Here is a 20,946-nt window from a genome sequence, read left to right on the forward strand (position 1 = left end):
TCCCTCTGTGTATACATATAGGCATGTATCTTGAATACATATTTTAGGTGTCAATTTAACCATGCTGGGACAAAAACAAACCAATCAGATGTTCTCAGCTGCACCTCATTTGGGCTGGTCAGTAATTCAGAGTTGAGTGATGCATAGAGAGATGGATCACCATGATGGATTCCAGAAACCACGGCACAACAAAATTGTTCTGTGAAGATTGTGCCTGAAAATTCCAATCCGTGGAGAGGGCCAAGTGTGAGAGGCTGGACAGACACAGAGCTCCAGCTGTACTGAATGAAAGCAAGCGGTCATTACGGCTCCACACTGACAAAGTCCTGGGAACTGGCCCTTCGTCTGGGCTCAACCTCACCTGACAGCATTGCAGCAGAAGAATGCACACCCTACTGCCAAGCCACTGCTGACAAAAGGCTGTCTTGCGATATAAAAATGGGACAGTTATGTGAATGATGCCTAACTCGTTAAGATTCAAGCCCCACTGAACGTTTGCAAGAACAGCTGGGGCAGCATGTGGCATTAATGGCCAATGACCAGTCCGCAGGGGGAAAGTAGGGTAGACTGTAGATGGAGATAGAAGGGTGAGGGAATATTTCACACTTTGACACATTAGAATATAATGACTGTGGGTTTGCAGTGTTCCGCTGTAGTAGGATATACTAGGCTGCAAAAATGTGCAATAGTAATAATGTAGCCATAACTGGGTAATGCTATATGATATCTGATGGAGCACAGTACAGCAAAATATACTGAGAGGGCGACCATGAAAGGACAGCCATGTAAAATGGTTGAGTAACCAGCCTGTATAAAATGACTGAGAACAAATAAGATCATGTAGATTAATCATTTTTATTAATATTAGTTTTTTTTCATTGCTTATTTTGCTGTAGAAGAGTATAGTCTTTCATGCACAAATTCAGTACATTAAAAATCCACATTATGAAACAATAGTTGGATATTAAAAGTTTCCATGCAATTTGTTCCCTTTTATGCAGAGTAATATTTTATAGCGTGACAGTTTATTTGATGCATGCAACATACCATTCTGGAATCTTAATCGCGCCTTTATCAAATAGGCTACCAGCCTGTGAAGTATTTAAGTTAAAGTTAGTAATAGTGCAGTTTTTTTTCAATTCATTAATTTGTAGAATTACAATTGTGAAGTAGAATAACTGAATTAAATGTTTTACGAATCAAATTCACAGATAAACGGAGACGTCTCTGATTCACACTAACACAACACAGTAGGGCAGAAAGAATGCTTTTGCAAATAACACTCAGAGAGTCTCTGTAGAAAAATAAGCAATTATATTTTCGGTAGTTCTGAAAATTTAAGTGGCACAATATTTCACCCGCCCAGATTCGTTGATGTCATTGCTACCGTAATTACTAAACTATAGAGGTAACTTCAACTGGGCCGCAAAAATCAAACTTTAACTAATTTGAGTGTTGGCGATGTACAACCGAACGCAATAAGACAAACAGATAGACCATTCCTTAACAAAATCAAAAGACATATAAGGATTAACCACGCTGACGTAACAGAGTAAACTCACAGAATATGTGTGCCTATTCGTGTATTTACGGTAGTCAGCTAAATCCCGCAGTCGCTCATTGTTGGGTAGTTATTTTCCTGCAAGAAAAGCTTTGCACGGTACCGCACACGGGATTTATCCGCTATTCCTTCTGCCACTGCGGTTTTCTTACAGATTCCCTAAACTACAAAACTATCATTAGCGAATGCTAGTGGAAAAGGCATTTAAGCAGAAGGCTTAATACATCGAACTTTTTGTTGAAAATTTGCAGCGCAGTGATTTTCTTTAAGATTTAATGAGACTTGACTAGCGCATCCTGCTAGCGCGCTAGCACTCCTGTAGCTAAATAACAATAGCTAACTAGCTAGAAATAATTTTACGCAGTAAGCTATCAAATAAGTAACGTCAGTTTACATGCCAGATTTGGAGCATTTTAGATTTTCCTACAGTAGTATGAATCCTTTGCTGGGAGCGAACGTCTTTCTTTTCCAACAGCAGAACCAAAGTCCGAGCCAGCCGGATTCACCAACAGGCCTACTGCCCGATTCGGTTTTCGGCGCCCCTGACCCATCCTTCTTCATTGGCGAACATCCCGGATTGGTCCCAGAAAATTTACCTGGACTTGACTTCTCCGCACTACCACCCACCGGGCTTGCATACCAGCATCTCAACAACTCCTTTTATCGTCCACCGCCAGCACCTGCCGCAATGGCCTTGCGAAATGACCTGGGTTCAAATATCAGCGTTTTAAAGACCCTGAATTTACGTTTCCGCTGCTTTTTGGCTAAGGTTCATGAATTGGAGAGGCGAAACAAGATTTTGGAAAAGCAGTTACAACAGGCATTGGAAAATAACGGTGGAGGCAACGGAGGTGTAGAAGGGAAGAGACCGGCCACCAAAGAAATGGGTGTACAGACGGGTTTTGTGGGGCCTATCCCGATCAGACCAGGTGCTGTCCCGTTCCAGAACGCAAATAACACGGTTCTTCGACCGAAGACCTTGTTTACACCGTCCCTTACTACGGTTCTCACACTTGAACCAAACAAACTACCAACTGAGAATTCTAATTCAAGTGCAGCGGACTCCAATTCTAATCACAATCCACATATCATCATCGATCCCGCGACCCCAACCGAAACTTCGACCAACACTAACTCAAATATTAATGTCAAAAATACCAGTAGCGCAAGCACCGGTACTGGGCCAAACCCCCCACCGAGGTTCTTGCCTGGTACCATTTGGTCTTACAACCACACCCGCAAGCTGGGCTCGGGTGTAGAGACAAGGGTGACAAGTCCAGGGGTCTCTTGGGTCCATCCCGATGGAGTTGGCGTGCAGATTGACACCATTACACCAGAGATACGAGCTTTGTACAATGTGTTGGCCAAGGTGAAAAGGGAACGAGATGAATACAAACGCAGGTAAGGTTGTTTTTTTGTGTTGTTTAGCTTGTACCAAATTACAGGAACGTGGCAGTTTATTTTACAGTTGTCAGCATGTTTGTAGTCATTGCAGAAATTGTTTAGAGCTGTGCATGTGTTTTCGTTCTGGAAACCATGTTATTTTTATTGCAATGAGTTGGGAGTATATATTTGATCATACACTATGAATATTATAATTGCCAGCTATCGAAATTGCCTTCACTTTGGAAATGATTAATTTATTCTTTTCATTTGACAGGATGCATCGTCATGTTCCCAGTATTGTTTTACCGTATCATTGCTATCAACGGCAACCCTAGCAGTGTTGAATTACGTTGTAATGTACTGTTATGAAATTGTGTTTATAACAGTGGGATGCTTAGCAATGGCGCTTTACTGTATGACTGCTGGAATTTTTCTGAGTCAGTAAAGAATTCACCAGGCCCTCAAAACGACTGCAGCAAAGTCTCTACTGTCAAGATGAGGTTCGCTAGTCATCAGTTAATCAGTTTGTAGCGCATTTTATGTAGGATTGGTTGACAATCACAAAAGCAAATGGGATGGATTCCTACAGTCAGACTCCGATAAATGTAAGACTGAGGTGGTGGCCGTAAGTGTTTACTAGTACATATGTGGAAACGGTGAACAGAGTAAGGGAAGAGGACATGGTATGGTCGCCACAGCAGACATCTCTTCTCTGCACTAAAGAGGCAGCTAGATGAAGTGTGTGTGTGTGTGTGTGTGTGTGTGTGTTAGGAGGGGGGCATAGATTATTTTCTTTGTTGTTCTTACAGTATTTTGTGTACTGTGTCTATGTAGTCTATATTACTTAATTTGCAAATGACCAGGCTGCAACTTTAAATCAGATGAACTGACAAGGCAAAATGTGATTTTGGTAAAGCAGTTGCAAAAGGCATTGAAAAATATGAGGTGTAGCTGCTCTAGAAGGGAAGAGACCAGCCACCAAAGAAATGGGTGTTCAGACGGGGTTTGTGGGGCCTATCCCAAATAGACTAGGTCTAGTCCCGTTCCAGAACGCAAATTACAGTTTTGTGTGTGTGTGTGTGTAGGTGTGCGCGCGCACGTGTGTGTTTGTATATGTGTGTTTGAGTGACAGAGAGACAAGAAGAGATTTTTGTCCCAGTTTCTAGTCTGGTTATGCCTGCCCCTAACTATTCAAAATATGCTTGATTTCTGTGTCCTAACTTGTTCTGCTATTTTAGATTTCGCAATGTGAAAAAGCAGTTTTATGATACCGAGGGGCCCTTTTTTCTGCTGTCTGCTATTTTCAGTCCTCCGGGCATTTGAAACCTTGATTTGATTTATTGAATGGCAATAAAAACATTTCAATGAAACTGAATGAATAACAGCAGTGTCCCAAACCAAGAACACGCCGAAGCTAGCCCTGCATCCATCATAACTGTTTAAAATCTTTACCATCACAACTGGAGAGTTCTTTTATCTGGACCTGCTGTGATTCACGTCAGGTGCTCTGCGATTCACTACGTAGCAGGTGTTGCAGTTATTCTGTGGGGTTTGGCTTTGATCAGAAGCAAACCCCCCCCCCCATCTGCGGTATCGCAGGTAGCCGTTTTAATCGACCGTTAGGCAGGTAGTAAATGACTTTGTCATGCTGAGATTAGACCCTGCACACCTTTCCTCCTGTCCGCCCAGACACCAGACCCCCCCCCAGCCCGGGCCCACTGCTGACACCACTGTTTCCTCCATGGCCGAATTGGCCGCAGTGAGGCCCGACCCTCCACCGCCTGCAACAGTGTTGCCGTGTCGCTTAAAGGAAGTGTACTTTTGTGCCACGCACAGTACGTGCTACAGCATCCATTTTAGCGATGTTGGGTGCTGTAGCATGGAGGAGCACACTTTTCATGCCCTTTTAACATCACAGCCACTCTCTGATTTCCCTTCGCTCCACACTCTACCAGCTCTACCAGGATTGGAACTATCTGAGAGGGTCATCTTTGACTTGCTTGAAATGCCTAAGTTAGTTAGTTGGGGAAATTGCTAGGAAGACTGAGAAACCCATGCGGTGTGAATACCTTTTAACCTGCCTCAGGAAGGGCAGGTGCCTGGTTATGTCCCGGATCTATTTTCAGATGTTTATTTCCAGTAAATGACAACATTCTTACTTTTTATGTATTCTTTCTCATTTTTTTCTGTGTCAGCATTATGTAATGTGGATGGATGAATGAATGAATGAATAAACTACATAAGCTTCTATTTGCTGTTGAGACTTAGGCCTATGTGCTGAAGAGTTTTAGATGTATCAAGCTGAGTTAAAGCAAAGTCTGACTGTCCTCCCATTATCTCCCATAATCTTACAAATAGCAGTCCTGTCAATGCCGTTTTTAAAGGACTGTACAAACCGAGCTTGAAATAGCAGCAACTTAATGTGTGCACAATGCATTGGTTAAGCTGGCTAATTTCAGAATATCTCGCCTCTACAACACATTTAATAATTCAGTAGCTGTTGGAAGTACCCACCAGATCCGCCATCACTACCATCAACATTGACATTTGACATAGTCTTTGATGCAATCACACAGTTATATAAGTTGGCCTTGTTCTTGTACGTGCTACCAAATGGTCAACTTTTAGCCTATATAACGGATATGAGAATTTTATATTCAGAGATTGTAATTGCATGTCAAATATGGCTTGTTACAATGTTGAGTTACTTTTTCAATACCATAATTCTGCTTTTGCGTATGCGTGAGTGGTGGTTTTCATGTTTAACTATATTTCTCTGTTTTATGTTTATGTATGCAATTTTGTATTTAACAATTGGTGTCAATCGTTTTTATATAGAGTGTGAAGTTAAGTCATGCAACGTAGCTCAGGAGGTAAAAGCGGCAGTCGGAGGGTTGCCGGTTCAATCCCCCGCCCTGGGCGTGTCGAAGTGTCCCTGAGCAAGACCCCTAACCTAATTGCTCCCAACGAGCTGATTGGTACCTTGCATGGCAGCCTTTCACCGTTGGTGTGTGAGTGTGTGTGTGAACGGGTGAATGAGAGGCATCAATTGTAAAGTGTTTTGGATAAAAGAGATATATAAATGCAGTCCATTTACCATTTACCAAAAAGGAGCAGTTAAAAGGGGTGTTATTTTAATTGGGCTACTTCTTACATTTCAGCCTTCAGCCTGCAAGATAAGCACAGTGTTTATAGAAGTACTGGGCAATGTCGCTGTAAGGTCAATAAAACAACAGTAACCTCCCCTCCCCCCATCATACAAAATCAACTAAAAGACACAAACTTATCACTTCTTTCTTCTTCTCCCAGCTGTGTTCACCCTTGTGACCTTCCTTCTTACCTTTTTTCTCTCCATCTGATTCTCTCCCTCTCTCCCTCCCTCCCTCCCTCTCTCTCTCTGCATCTGTAAGCACGCAGTATCTGCAATGCAGTACCTTCTTCAGCCAGTTATTGGCTGTTGGTTCCACGAGAGCACTCTGGCTCCCCCTCTTCCCTCGCTCTCATCCCTCATCCCCTCCTCCACATCCTTCTCTCTCATCCCGCGCTCTCTGTTTCTCTCGTGCACACACAAGTCCCTGTGAGCTCTCCCTGTGGACGTCTTTGTGTCCAGTCCGGTCATGCCATATCCATTATGCCCCCGTGTCAGCGATTGGGCCGCGTCAGGAATGTGGAATGTGGAATGCGGCGGTGGGTTCACAGCAGTGCGCCGCGATGCGTTTTTCTGCCTGAGTCACCAAAAACCGCGTCCCCGCCCCCCCCCTCCCCCGGTTCCAGCACGCAGCCTGGAGGACCCGAGACCCGGCACATACACGTTCAGGAACGCGGCTTTTCTGAGTCACCCCGCCTGACGCAGCGGTGCCCAGGGACCCGCCCGACCCGGGCGAGAAGCGTGCCCAACAGCGAGCTCGCCTGACCTGCCTCACCCTCTGCGAGGGCCATAAAACACTTCCTGTCAAAGACCCAAGCGCCCACGCGCCAGTTGGCTGCGAGCCAATCGGAAAGAGGCCGACCCAGACGGTGCTTACGAACGCGGTGGGCCGCGAGCACTGCGGCAGTGGTGGCCGGAACAGAGCCTGAACCCTGCGTTTAGAGAAGGCACACTTAGCCACCCGCGCTGCAAGGCGATAACCCTGGGCCCAGGGCTGCCCAACCCTGCTCCTCCACGTATACCGTCCTGTAGGTTCTCACCCCCCACTCTAACCCTAACAGAACACACCTCATTCAACAGCTGGAGATCTCTGTTCGGCTGCTAATGAATTTAAAATCAGGTGTGCCAAATTAGGGTTGAAATGAAACGACGGGACGCTAGATTTCCAGGAACAGGGCTGCCTTGGCCTGTGTGTTATTCTCATTCAGTGATACGGTGACTGTGCTTGTTTGCAGGTGGGAAGAGGAATACACTGTGAGGGTGGAACTCCAGGAGAAAGTGACAGATCTGCAGGAGGTAAAAGATTTGCCCCCCTGCCTCTCAGTGCTGGCTTTTGTGGGATTATGTAAAAACATCTGCAAACACTCGAGCACCAGCCACCTGCGGCTTCTGCAAGCTTTCATTTCCCCTCAGATACAGAACTGTCTCATTTAGGCTAACTCTCTGCATGGAAACGGTTTTAACGGCTGAGGGCGACTGATTTTGGGTGGGAAAAGCTGCTGGCTGTTTGGATTGGGTAGACCACGCTCCCAAGATTCCTGATTTATACTTCCTGTCTTGAATCTTGAATGTGAGATTTGACAGCATACATTTAATTTCTCTTTGGCTTCGTCCAGGGTTATCGCCTCGATACAAATTGAAAGGCTTGAAGCCAGACGTATGTTAAATACACCCCTTTGAACTTATAAATTTTGGTTTGGCGGATTTTCAAAAGATTCCATCTTTTTTTATTTTTTTATTTCCCTCTAAAATCAAAGCACAATATCAGCGCGTTGTATGTATGTTGATCATTTTAAGACATGCCAGGGCGGCCCTGTTTGTTTTTTAGTAGACAGACCCAGGTGCTCTGTAGGAGTAGCCGAGCGTGGATGTGCTGGCTGCCGAGGGCAGTGGGCGTGGCCTTGCCTCTGGGGGTCTCAGTGTGGATGGGTCTCAGGCGGTAACGGTGTTTGTCTCTGCAGGAGCTGCAGGAGAGTGAGGTGTGCCAGGATGAACTGGCCCTGCGGGTCCAGCAGCTGAAGGCGGAGCTCGTTCTCTTCAAAGGCCTGATGAGTAATGTGAGTCAGCTTCTGATCTTTTGTTAATTTGTAGTTTTTTTTTTTTTTTGTTAAGCTCCTTGTACTCTTAGTAATCCCCCCCCCCCCCCCATCCCTGGTTAGAATTGTTCATGGAAATTTGACGTACTACTTATAATTGCTGTTCGTGCCTGGACTTGTCCTGTACATTATAAAATAATAAATCAGTCTTGCACTTTGCATTCTCCAGAACGTTCTGTTTCTCGTGTTCCAAATCCTCTGTCTGTGGGTCTCCTTCCTTTTCTGCATTTTATGAACTCCCTGCTGGGCATGTTCATTCCACTTTCACAACGTGAGCTGTTCTGTGACTGCCGAGCGTGTTCCCCTTCCTGCATCTTCATCCAAGCACAAAAACAGAGTCTGATAAACTGGGGGACGACGAGATAATTCTACTGCCCTCTTCAAAAAAAAAAAAAAATAATAAATGTTTCACTAAGTTGGAAGGCTTAGTAGGCAGAAAAGAAAGTCTGCCTTCATCCTTGTTTCAGATCTAACGCAAAGTAATTCCCCGGGAAGCATTTAGATGGATCGTTGCACTAATTGATTCCAAGTTGAATGGCTGTGGTGAAATTGAAGTCCTCTCTTGTCTTACAGCAGTGCTAAATGAGGCCTGCTGAGAATCCGCATGCCTTCCATCTGAGACGTGCCCAAAAATATACATATGCGCCCTTGAAATGCCCTCCCTGCTCAACGGGTGAAGCGGCATCGCTGTGCGTTGCCAATGAGAAACATGGCTTCCTCCTGCCCCTTTGCAGACATGCAGGCACAATCTCCTTACTTGGGTCTATGACCGAAAGTATCTGGACACTCCTTGGTCTGGGGCTGTTTTTTATGGTTTAGGCTAGGCCCCTTAGTTCCAGTGAAGACAGATCTTAATGCTACAGCATACGCTCACATTCTAGTTTGGGGAAGGCCCTTTCCTGTTTCAGCACGACAATGCCCCCGGGCACACAGAGAGGTCCATATATAAATGGTTTTGTTGAGAATGGTGTGGAAGAACTTGACTGGCATGCACAGAGCCCTGACCCTCAACCCCATCCGACACCTTTGGGATCAGTTGGAAAGCCAACTGCAAGCCAGGCCTAATTGCTCAATCAGTGCCTGACTTCACTAATGCTCATCTGGCTGAATGGAAGCAAATCTGTGCAGCAATTCTCCAACATGTAGTCTAAAGCCTTCCCAGAAGAGTGGAAGTTGTCACAGCAGCAAAGGGTGGACCAACTCCATATTAATGGCCATAATTTTGGATGAGATTTTGGATGTCAGGTGTCCGCATACACATAGTGTATGTGTTAGCTTAATGGAATTTCTGTGAACGAGGCTTTGCAAATTAGCCTTATCCAGTATCAACATGGTTATTGCTTATTGTCTTATGCTTATTAATATATGTTTTTCTGAGCTGTGAACAGTTGTTTTGAAAACGATTTATTTTATAATAATTTATTAAATAAATAATCAGCGATTTGTTGTTCTTGCATTTATGTATAACATCAACTGTCAGTGGTATTAAAAGTATAAGTTAAATATTTTCTCAGCGTTCATGACCTTTGCCTGTGAACAGACACGAGCCTTCTGGTGGCCGCGTGTCCGCAGAGCCTGCGCTACACTGTCCCCTGTGTGCTGTGTCCCTGTGCCAGAACCTGTCGGAGCTGGACAGTAAGATCCAGGAGAAGGCCATGAAGGTGGACATGGACATCTGCAGGAGGATCGACATCACCGCTCGGCTGTGCGACGTGGCCCAGCAGAGGAACTGCGAGGACATGATCAAGATCTTCCAGGTGCGTCTCGCTCTCCCGCTCGCTCGCTCTCTCTCTCTCTCTCTCTCTCTCTCCGGTCCGGCGCTTCCGGCGGCTCCTTGGGCCCGGCGCGGCGGGGAAAAGCGAAGGCTGCTGACGGTGGGAGTGTCGGAGGAGAGCGTGTGACTGCCTGTCCTCCCTCCAGCTAACAGAGAGCCTAGCGACGCTGCGACTGCCTGGCAAAACATCGTTATATACATTCCAAATCTGGCGGCTCATCGCGCTGTGCTGCTGCACGGATGGGCCCCTCATTCCGGGAGTGAGTCCCGACCGCACCAGTGCCGGCTGTGGGCGGTACCCCCTAGGGTTGGGTAGGTTTTCGGTTTTGCCGGTCCGGTCCGGTGTACGAGCTTAAACCGGTTTGATTATATGCGAATTGACTGAACGACATTTGTCATTATGAGACGTTCTGGCAAATTAAAAAGTAGCCTACATCAGCAACCTGTGCCGACGGTGCTAAATCCAACTTGTATTGCATTAGTAATAAGCAATATGACGATGTGATTAACCTAATATTATGTTTGTTTATAAACGGAGCCACACTCGTGTCTGAGTGGAAAAAAAAAAAAAAAAAATTTGACAGGCCGTGCGCAATTTAGGCAACAAGGAGATCAAATTTCAGTATTCTCCAGGGTTTTCCCAAGGTTTTCAGAGGGCTTAGGCACTCTCAACTATATATATATATATATAAAATATATGAAAAAATGCTTTGACCAACGGTTTTCATCAGAAAAAGACGTTGTGTGAACACAGCCTAACTTGTTTAGCTACCAAGTCACTTTAGATACCAACGTTAGTTCAATCGAGGTATCTTTATGTAACGTCAGCTAACTAGCTTCGCTGGCTAACGTTGTCATTAAATTTTTCCCGACCGTGAAAACTGGATTACTTGTTTACATTTTGGACAGATGTGGCTAGTGGGTAAATCTATCGCTGTTTCAGTCGCAGCACTTTCGAAACAAGCAAAATCGGAAGCGCTATCCTAAAATTTCTTCTTACCGTGAAGAGTGCCTAACCTGCAACCATAATAATGTGTTAACACGGCGGCACAATTACATCGAGAAATACCATCTTTGGGGAAAAACGCGATATTCTGTAAATCCATTTCACCTACCATTTATAAAAACATAAAAACGCTCGTCAATCACCCACTTCCATTTATAATTCCATCATAGCGCGGAGTGTTTAAAACCATAAAGCCACCTCTCCTTTTTTGTTTTTGTTTTTTGTCAGCGCATAGAACTCTCATCGTTGTTTTTACATTAATTCTGATATGTCGCCTAAATGCCTTTTTTTACGTTCATTCGGCTTAAAGCCGGGCACCCACCGCACGCGTATCGACCGCGAGCGCACTACGCGCGTATTACGCGCGTAACTGAAGCGTAGTTGAAGTACTGTTATTACAACGGCAGCGGGCGACGTCGTCTCCACCAGATGCGAACGCGTCGCGTACCGGCTGCGAAGCTCGCGCGACACAAGCGAACTGAAGCGTAGTTTTTCGCTTCTGTTCTATTTTTTCGGCTTGTCGCGCGTCACGTTGGCCTGTTTATACACAGAAATATGCTCTAAAATGCTAGGTATACATGCTCTGATTTATATTTCATCCTTATATTACTGGGGATGTGTCCCTAGTTGCCTCCCAGATATTTTATAAGCAGCTAAAAAAATACAAGCCTTTTCGTTTTGTAAAAATAAATAAATAACTGGAACCTGGGGAAAAGGCAAACTTAGTTTCGCTGTCTATTTTGCGGAGGGGGTGGGGTAAATTTGAAAATACACCACAGAAAGACGTAGCCTATTGAATGACGTAGAAGTGAATGCACCGAGCAGGGGTTTGTTAGCTCGAGTGTTGGGATGTAGTTTTCAACCAACCATTGCTCAGCCTATTTGACTTCTCCGATGTCTTCATTCGCCGTGCTTTCAAAAGGGTCTTGTTAATAAAAATCAGATAATCCACAGAGCTTTAAAAAAAATCAGATTATTTAGTGGTCTTGCCTATGAAAATGCACCTATTTTATAAATTAAGTTGTAAGCAAGCCTTTATTGCACTTGTACTTCAAAGTTTCCGGTGTTCATGACGTTTTGGTGTTCATATCCCTTCAAGATTAAACTGTTACTGTCTTTTTCATGATTAGCTGATTTTACTAAATCTGATTCTATAAATGTTTTGACGTGAATAACAAGACAACACGGGGATTCCCAATGGTTGATTACGGATTATTTATTATTATCATGATCATTACATATTCTTCATGAAATTGGCACGCTTGTTAACCAAGCAAATAAATGAATACAGTTTGAGTTTGATTGTTATGCAGGCTACGTTGCGATTTAAGTTTATGGTAATTCTTGAAAGCGTTTACTTTTACGTATTTACGAGTTAACGAAATATTACCAAATTAACAAACTGAAAAGGGTCTCTCACCAAAGTATTCACTTAACCCATAATCAACAGTCGTGAACAAACGTGAAATACACGATGTAATCCCACTGCAGACTGCGAGAGCTACTAGGAATATAGAGCTTTAAGCAAGCCTTTGCGCGACACAAACGGAACCAGTGGAGACACGCTACGCGCCGCGTCTTGCTGCTTCGCCGTGCTGCTTACGCGACGCTTACGCGACGCGTGCGGTGGGTGCCCGGCGAAGGCGCTCCGCAAAATCACCGAGGCGCTGCGCCTTTCTATGGTAGGGGAAACCCTGTTCTCATTATGTTCCACTCGGGAGCGGCTGAGTCACGTGCGACACCTAGTGGTCAAATTCGGTATTCCCTGTCCGCGCCGGTATTTGGCTTAATATCAAACCGGTTTGAAATTTTTTTACATCAGCCCAACCCTAGTACCCTAGTACTCAGGGGCCACTCATAATGGGTGGTAATGTGCCCCGGGGCTAGGGAGGGTTCAGGCGGCTGCAGTCTGTGTCTCACGGTTCATCAGGCTCCTGTCTTCTTGCTGCAAGCTGCACGTGAAGTTTTTTTCCTCGAGCTCATGTCTGCGCAAGCTTGTTGGCTGTGGTCTGAAAAGAAGCAATGGGTGATGTCATGTGTTCTCGAGGAGAGAGCGCGCTTGTCTACGCTCTCCCACTCTGGCACCAGGAATCGGGTGGATATAGCCTACACCACTGGGAAGTCCAAATTGGGGAGAAAATGGGGGGGCTTTAAAAAGAACAGGGCGGGCTGTTGGGGGTATACACTAGGTTAATCTGTCTTTCCTTCTCCGCAGGTGCCCACTCCTCCCTCCACCATCAACCGCCGTCCTCGTAAGCAGACCCCTCAGCCGGCCAATGGCAGCGAAGTGGATGAGCCATCCAGCATCTCAGAGAGTGAAGGGGGCGGGGCCAAAGAGGAAGACAACTGCTGCTCCTCAGCCAATCAGATCAACGAGGAGATGCAGAGAATGCTGAATCACCTGTGAGTGGGAATGGCGCTCAAAACATCACAAACAGTGGATATTACTGCCCTCTGTCTCTCTTCTCAGCTTTGGTTTAAACAGCCACAAATTCATATCAAGTAAGACTCTATCCAGTCGTGACGCAGTAAAATGTCCGGTGTTAATTAAACTCACATGAGTCCAGTAGAGACCATGTTTTCTATGTAAGATTTGAATTAACACTGAACATTGTACTGTGTAATGTTCTGCTTGGGATCGCAAAGAGTTTTTTTTGCACATGCTGGACGGGCCTTTTATTTTGTTAACATTTTTCTGGAACTTTCTAAACTAGTGGAGAGCAGTAGTTTGTGCAGCGTTCTGCGGTTTTGCCGCCAGCTCGTTACGCGTGGCGCGAGCAGGTTGGGATGTCGTTGACTGTGCTCGACTGTGTCACAGGAGGGAGTGCGAGTTCGAGGACGACTGCGACAGCCTGGCCTGGGAGGAGACTGAGGAGACGCTGCTGCTGTGGGAGGATTTCCCAGGATACACTGTGGGGGCGGAGACACAGGGGGCGGAGGTACTATCAACCTGTCAGTCTCTTGCCCTCGCCAGCTAAGACGTGGGACTGTAAATGAGCTCCTCTGAAGCGTGTAACTGCGAAACTGATTAGGGATCTACCTGTACATCGTTCCAGTAAAGGGTTAAAATGCGCCGAGGAATATCGGCCAATGGTATTTGATGCTGTGTGATAAAGTACAACATAAGCTGTCAGTCTGCTGATTAACATGCATGTTTATTGTCCCAGTTTAGATGTATTTAATTAGCTCCCCATATTTGTATGACCTTTACTGCAAATGTCTTGAATATATCAAAAAAAAAAAAAAACAGGCACGCACACACACACACTTCCTGTTTTCACAAGAACATCTAAATATACATACACAGCCCACAGTCAGTAATTTATAGGTACATCCTGTAGAAGTACAAGCTAATTGTGGAGGGCTTTGCAGTAGAGGGCTGCTGTTGGAGCTGTGCCATGCTCGTGGTACAGGCTGTGTTCTAATGCATGACTAATGCAGCGGGATGAACATGCTACACTGAGCTCTGGAGCATAGAAGCACGCGTGTAAGCGCACACTGTGCTGCTCTCACATGCATTCACACAGCAGGGAAATTAACAGAAATGATTTGGAGCTCAGAGTCTTATCGAGCGTCCACCTTGTGTTACACCCCCGAGCAAATGGGCAGGAATTTCCGAAAGCCCTCTCTGGTTTTAAAAATGTGACTGGCTGTACTACATGACTGCAGTGTGTTTGGTTGTGTTAAAGCACAGTTGTGAACAGGTAACAGATTAAACAAAGTGGTTTAATTGTGTAAGAAACCAAACCTCTGCCACCGTTATATCTGGGTACGGTTGGGCAAACACTGCAAATGAGTTCCATCCAACAAAATCTCTCTTTGCTTTTTCCCTGGAAGACTGTTTTGCAGCCTCAGATGCTTTGAGCTAGTGATTTTGAGATTTGTTGACTGGAGGACAGCTGTATCAATCCAGTAAAATCTCATGTGGCGGGAGCCTTGTCTGTGTAATTAATCAGCCCATGGCCTTACATTACATTACATTACAGGCAATTAGCAGACGCTCTTATCCAGAGCGACTTACACAACGTTTTACATTGCGTCTGTTTATACTGCTGGATATATACTGAAGCAAGGGTGCAACAGCAGTTTCCCAGCAGAGGCTTGAACCTGCAACCTTTAGGTTACGAGACTCCGACTCCTTACCCATTATTACTACACTGCTGCCCACAGCAGTGGTTCAGTCCTTCAGAGCAGGTCACGTGTTGGTCTGGCGTCCGGTCCAATTGGTTCCATTGTCCTCCTCTACTCTTCCTCAGCAGCCGGAGGAGTCCCTGGAGAAAGTGATAAAGGACACAGAGTGCCTCTTCAAGTCCAGAGAGAAGGAGTACCAAGAGACCATAGACCAAATAGAGGTAAAAACGGGGAGAGTGTGCGGACACCTGCTCAGAGCCGAGTGTAATCTCACCCTTATACCTTTATATCCCCTCTCCTTTTTCCATTTATGTTTTACTGCCCACGGGATTCAAATGATTATGATCTTTGAAGATATAACCGAGTGCACCCTTCCCTGGAAATTTCATAATTTATTTGTTGTATTATCTGTGTGAATCTGTGCCTCTCTGTGTGAATTTGTGCCTCTCTCAGCTGGAGCTGGCCACAGCCAAGTCTGACATGAACAGACACCTGCATGAGTACATGGAGATGTGCTCCATGAAGAGGGGTCTGGATGTGCAGATGGAGACCTGCAGGAGACTCATCACTCAGACTGGAGACAGGTACACCAGCTTGCTCTCTCTCTCTCTCCCTGCCCCTTCTCTCTCTTTCTCTCTCCGTGCCCCTTCTCTCTATCTCTGCCACTTTTCTGTCTCTCTTTCTTTCTCTCTCTGCCCCTTTTCTCTCTTTCTCTCTGACCCTGCCCCCCCCTCTCTCTCTGTCTCCCCCCTCTTGCGCTATCTCTCACTCTCTCTTTCGCTGTCTCTCTCACTCTCTTGCACTGTCTCTCTCTCTCTCGTGTCCTCTCTCTTTCTATATATCCCTCCCTCTTTTCCCCCATCTTCCTTTTTCGTCATCTGTTCTGCTTGCTGGCTGCATTACGTACACATCTTCTTCCCTTCTCTCTCTCTCTCTCTCTCTCTCTCTCTCCCCCCCAGTAAGCCTCCCTCTCCCATTCCTGGGGGTGGTGAAGAGAGTGATGAGGTAGAGCGAGAGAAGAAGAGAGCCTCCCAGCCCGCGGAGGGGGGAAGATAATGGGTTCATTTAGCACTCTGCTCCACCGCCGCCCTGCAGTTGCCCCCCCTGCTCACCCTCCACAGTCACAGCCTAGTTTAGTTTCACATCGTCACTTCTAGGAAAGTACTGTTTACACTTTTTAGTCATAGTTTTGTACTTGTGTGCATCCTCCGCAGGCTTTTGTGAGAGTGGGGCATAATCATCTGTCTGATGCAGACCTTCTGAATTGTGGTTTATTTGCAACTGCTGTTGCTGTCGCCCTCTAGTGGAAATTTGTATTATTACAGCATTCATTTGAGGTTTTGCATATCTCTGGCTAAGCCCCACTGTTTATGGTATTTATTCGAAAGTGATCATTAAAACTTAATTTAGAAGCCAGTAGACATTCATTAAAAGTCAAGGGCTGGTTGTATGTTGTAAGAAATGAGAACAATGGCATTGTGATGACAAAGCGCAATTTCATATATACAGATGATCAGTATGTTAAATTATGTATATTTTACGTATACCAATACATAGAAAATGATGGGGCTTATTTATGTCGCTGTTTTTATATCGTGGTACTGCTGAGATGTACTGGACAATGCTACTCTGTACTGTACTGTACTGACTCGAAGAGGAACCATTTATTTTCAGTGACAACACGCCTTAATGCGCATATACTGCATATATGTATATATATGCATGTATGTATGTATATACATTTGGCAATTTCTCTGAAACAATCCACCATGTAATGCATTCCTGTTGTGTTTAGCTGTATATAAGAATTCTTCCAAACTGAAAAATTGTATTATGTTGACAGTTGATATGGTTCATTTCATTTCAAATCTCTGCTGATCAATAACTTAAATCTTCAATTCATTCGTGTAAGAAAGCAAAAACAGTGAATAATCTGAGCTGGTCACTGAAATAGATTTTATCATCTTCGATGTGCGGGCAGTAGGCAGGCCAAAGTTTGAATCTTGATTAAGTTGATTTTTTTTTACACTGCACTTTGCCCCTACAGTAATGTCATTAATGTTTCTATTTTCGTATGCATCATCATCAAAAATAGAAATGGGGATTGATCAGAGAAGCTGACCGCTTAATAAATGCTACACGACGTGGCCAAAGCATATATTTGTTAATTTGCGCTTTAATACGAGAGTTTACTAAAAATTTACAACAAAAAAAAAAAACAAAAACTTGAAAATCCCTCTATACATTTTTCTTTGTCAGAGGGAAGCGTCTACATTCTTTCACTGAAACCATCTGCATTTCAGTAGTATTTCCTTAGACTTAAAAACATGGGAACAAGTGTAGATATATGGAATTGTTCCGTTATCAGTGTCGGTTTATCTACATTCCCGCGTGTCGGTTAAAAATATGCGTGTTGTGTATATACTTCATAGCTGACCTAGCTGGGCAGAGCCAGTGCCTGTCCGCTCTATGTCTGTGTATAGTGTATATGTATGTACGATAAATGCCATGGAGAGGAGTTCAGAGGGTACTGACACGCAAGTCTTTTATTTGCTTTCTGTTCATTTTCTGCACTGTTCTCGGACGTGCAGTGCTGTCAGGCATTTACATACAGAATAAGTTTGGAACAGGCAGTCGGAGAGACTGAGGTGGTCAGGTTCAGACCGAACGCAGAGAGTTACTGAGTGAGGACCCTCGTGTGAGAAGGGCACATACTGGAGAAGGAAGGGCAGAGACTGATTTGCAACTGAGATACACACACAGGCAGGCTGTAGCTTAGAGAGCTGGAGGCACACTCACCGATGCTGTAATCTACTGCTTTGGAGAAACGGACACACAGATACTCTGATTTATTGCCGTAGAGAAACAGACTCGCGGATATGGTAATCCGCAGCATTTCAGAAACGGACACAGATGCTGTAATCTACAGCATTGGAGAAACAGACGGACACACACATGCTAGAATCCACAGCATTAGAGAAACAAACACAGATGCTGTAATCTACAGCATTGGAGAAACAGACGGACACACCGATACTGTAATACACTGCGTTAGAGAAACAGACAGACACACACATGCTAGAATCCACAGCGTTAGAGAAACACAGATGCTGTAATCTCCAGCATTGGAGAAACAGACGGACACACCGATACTGTAATACACTGCGTTAGAGAAACAGACAGACACACACATGCTAGAATCCACAGCATTAGATAAACAAACACAGATGCTGTAATCTACAGCGTCGGAGAAACAGACGGACACACCGATTCTGTAATACACTGCGTTAGAGAAACAGACAGACACACACATGCTAGAATCCACAGCGTTAGAGAAACACAGATGCTGTAATCTACTGCTTTAGAGAAACAGACGGACACACCGATACTGTAATACACTGCGTTAGAGATACAGACAGACACACACATGCTATAATCCACAGCGTTAGAGAAACAAACACGTGGATGCTGTAATCTACTGCTTTAGGGAAAGACGCACAGATGCTGTAATGTACAACATGAGGTGGGACAGACTCTTCGGACAAAAAGCAGCCTGTTGTTGAGATTGGGACTCCTAGTCTGAGCCAGACAGCTGCCAGTATGTGTGGTTGAATGGCAACAGTGAGTCACTTTCTGAAGTGAACATTATGAAAGACTGATACGCTGACAAACATACTGTGGGGGAAATGTCTTACTAATGTGACAACTGCCAGTTGGTGCTAATCTAAAAACTAACTGGAGCACTGTTTTGCTAAAATGCTAATATTTTACCAGTTATTAATTATACAGATGAACTGGATAAGTGGCAATGCCTAAACTGAGCTTGTATAGTTTGCGGTATAAGAAAAAGTGCACAGAAACATGCATATTCAACAATAGCATTAATAATTGCAATAATTGAGCGTTAGGCAGTACTGCCAGGTCAGTACTTGGGTGTAAATATAATATTAATATTGGCAAATATTTGAAAGGTAGGGGAGGAGTGAGAGAAAGAGAGGATAAAAGAGATTAACCTGGAAAGACAAAGGAGAGAGCAAATGACCACGTTTATTTTGCGTGTATTTTATTACACATGCCGTTTGAGTGTCTATGTATGCATGTTAGCGTGTATGTTTTGAATGTATACTAGTTATGTGTTACAGCGTAAGTACTTAGGAAAGGAGTTTACTTGTTCACTTTCAGCATGAAGGTGCATGAAACATGCAGATTCATACTGAATATCCTCAAATTTGTTACTGTTCAGTGCATTTGGCCATACAAAGAGCTGGTCAGGGAGCTATATGTACAATAGACTATATAAATGTATATATTATGTTCAAATCATTGGCAAAATATCTGCAATATAAGCCTCAAGGTGTTGTGTGAAACTGGTTAGTTTATAAATTCCAATATGTCTTCATGTCTTGATCAGACGAATAAGTAAACTTCTTTTGAAGATATTACCAAAGTGTAAAAAAATAAAATACAAAAAAGTGAAAAAAATGAATGTTAATATGCAGCGATGGTATGTAGGCTATGAAATGTTACGCATTCAGGGAACTGAAAAGGGAAAAAAATATAACCATGTAAGTGCTAATAATGCAGGCCACAGTCTCACACAAAAGTTTTGGCAATCACAGTTTAACACATGCAATAATCTGACTTGAATATTACCTTGAATCAATCGTTTGAAGAAGAAGGAAAAGCATTTCTTTTGTAAGGATCATTATTTCGGGGAGAAAAGTGTGCTTGAACTTCTTCACTTTGCACTGAATGAAGTTGACATGTATCCGGTGGAAATTTGTGGTGTGAGTCAATATTTTTTGTATGGGACTGGAATGCATATTTACGTATAAATCTATAAGCAGGTTTCGCTAGCTTTTCCGTAGTGTGCAGAAAACTGGAATGGGATGAATGATGTACAGAATAAAAGATTGCAGAACAGTATCAGTCTGACTGTGTTTGTATTCACTGACTTTTGCAATATAAATGAAATAAATAAAAATAAAAAGTTAATCTGAACCCACTGCAACATAATGGGTGCATTGTCAAGAGGGATGCCAGGTGCACGCACTGACACTAGCCTGTGAGTTTGTGGTTCATTCTGAGCTGAATATAAGGCTGCTCATTCCTAAGGGATAACGGTATTGCTACTGTTCTGATCTTGATGTGTACGGCACTAAAACGTTCTAATGTCAGGACCCAAATTAGAAATACTTATTAATGTCATGATCTAAATTAGAAATTTAGTTCCTCTCAGGAACTCTTCCAATACACATACTAGCCTAGACTCATACACTCCCGAGACCCATTTTGGGTTCTGTTCCCTTGGTATGAAACACTGGTTTACGATATCTTTGCTGGTTTCTGGTCCTATGGCAACGGGAGTTGTACAGTTACCATAGCATAAGAACCTGCTGACCTACACTTCTTTGTCTTCGCTGTGTTTCTCAGCAAGGCCACTGCTGTGAGTTCCCATGCCTAGGACAAAATATATTGGAGACCCCCCCCCATCCCCCGTCCCCCCCAATACATTTGTAAACAAAATGGTTACACCCCATTTCCTTGGCCCCCTTCAGCCCCCCCCACATTGTGGCCCTATTTCCCTGATTCTCAGCACTCTCTTCTGCCTTGCCTCTGGTGCTGCATGTGTGCACAGTAACATTATTCCCTCTGACTGCTGGATATCAGTAATATCTGCTTATTCCGAAATCTTGCCAGTGTCACCTGATGGCTCTTGAAACTGGAGCTTAGGTAAGCTTGAGAAAAGGTGGATCAACCAAAGGCTGACTTAAATAGCATTCAATTTAATGGTATTTAATAGCGCTTGAAAATTGCAACAGGATTTCTACAGCTCCTGATGAA

The 20,946-nt window shown here is 44.2% G+C and overlaps 1 protein-coding gene across 1 annotated transcript; it reads left to right on the forward strand.

The window, feature by feature from the left end:
• Positions 1-1,621: 1,621 nt before the first annotated feature.
• On the forward strand, positions 1,622-20,028 carry iffo1b (intermediate filament family orphan 1b). The gene is made up of 9 exons (XM_035379347.1): positions 1,622-2,962; positions 7,331-7,391; positions 8,057-8,152; positions 9,808-9,948; positions 13,187-13,374; positions 13,790-13,910; positions 15,228-15,323; positions 15,556-15,686; positions 16,062-20,028. The coding sequence occupies exons 1-9, from the start codon at positions 1,956-1,958 to the stop codon at positions 16,156-16,158; spliced, it is 1,938 nt and encodes a 645-aa protein (XP_035235238.1). The 5' UTR covers positions 1,622-1,955; the 3' UTR covers positions 16,159-20,028.
• The last annotated feature ends 918 nt before the right edge of the window (positions 20,029-20,946 follow it).

This window comes from Anguilla anguilla, chromosome 1, assembly GCF_013347855.1.
Source record: "Anguilla anguilla isolate fAngAng1 chromosome 1, fAngAng1.pri, whole genome shotgun sequence".
NCBI classification, from domain to species: domain Eukaryota; kingdom Metazoa; phylum Chordata; class Actinopteri; order Anguilliformes; family Anguillidae; genus Anguilla; species Anguilla anguilla.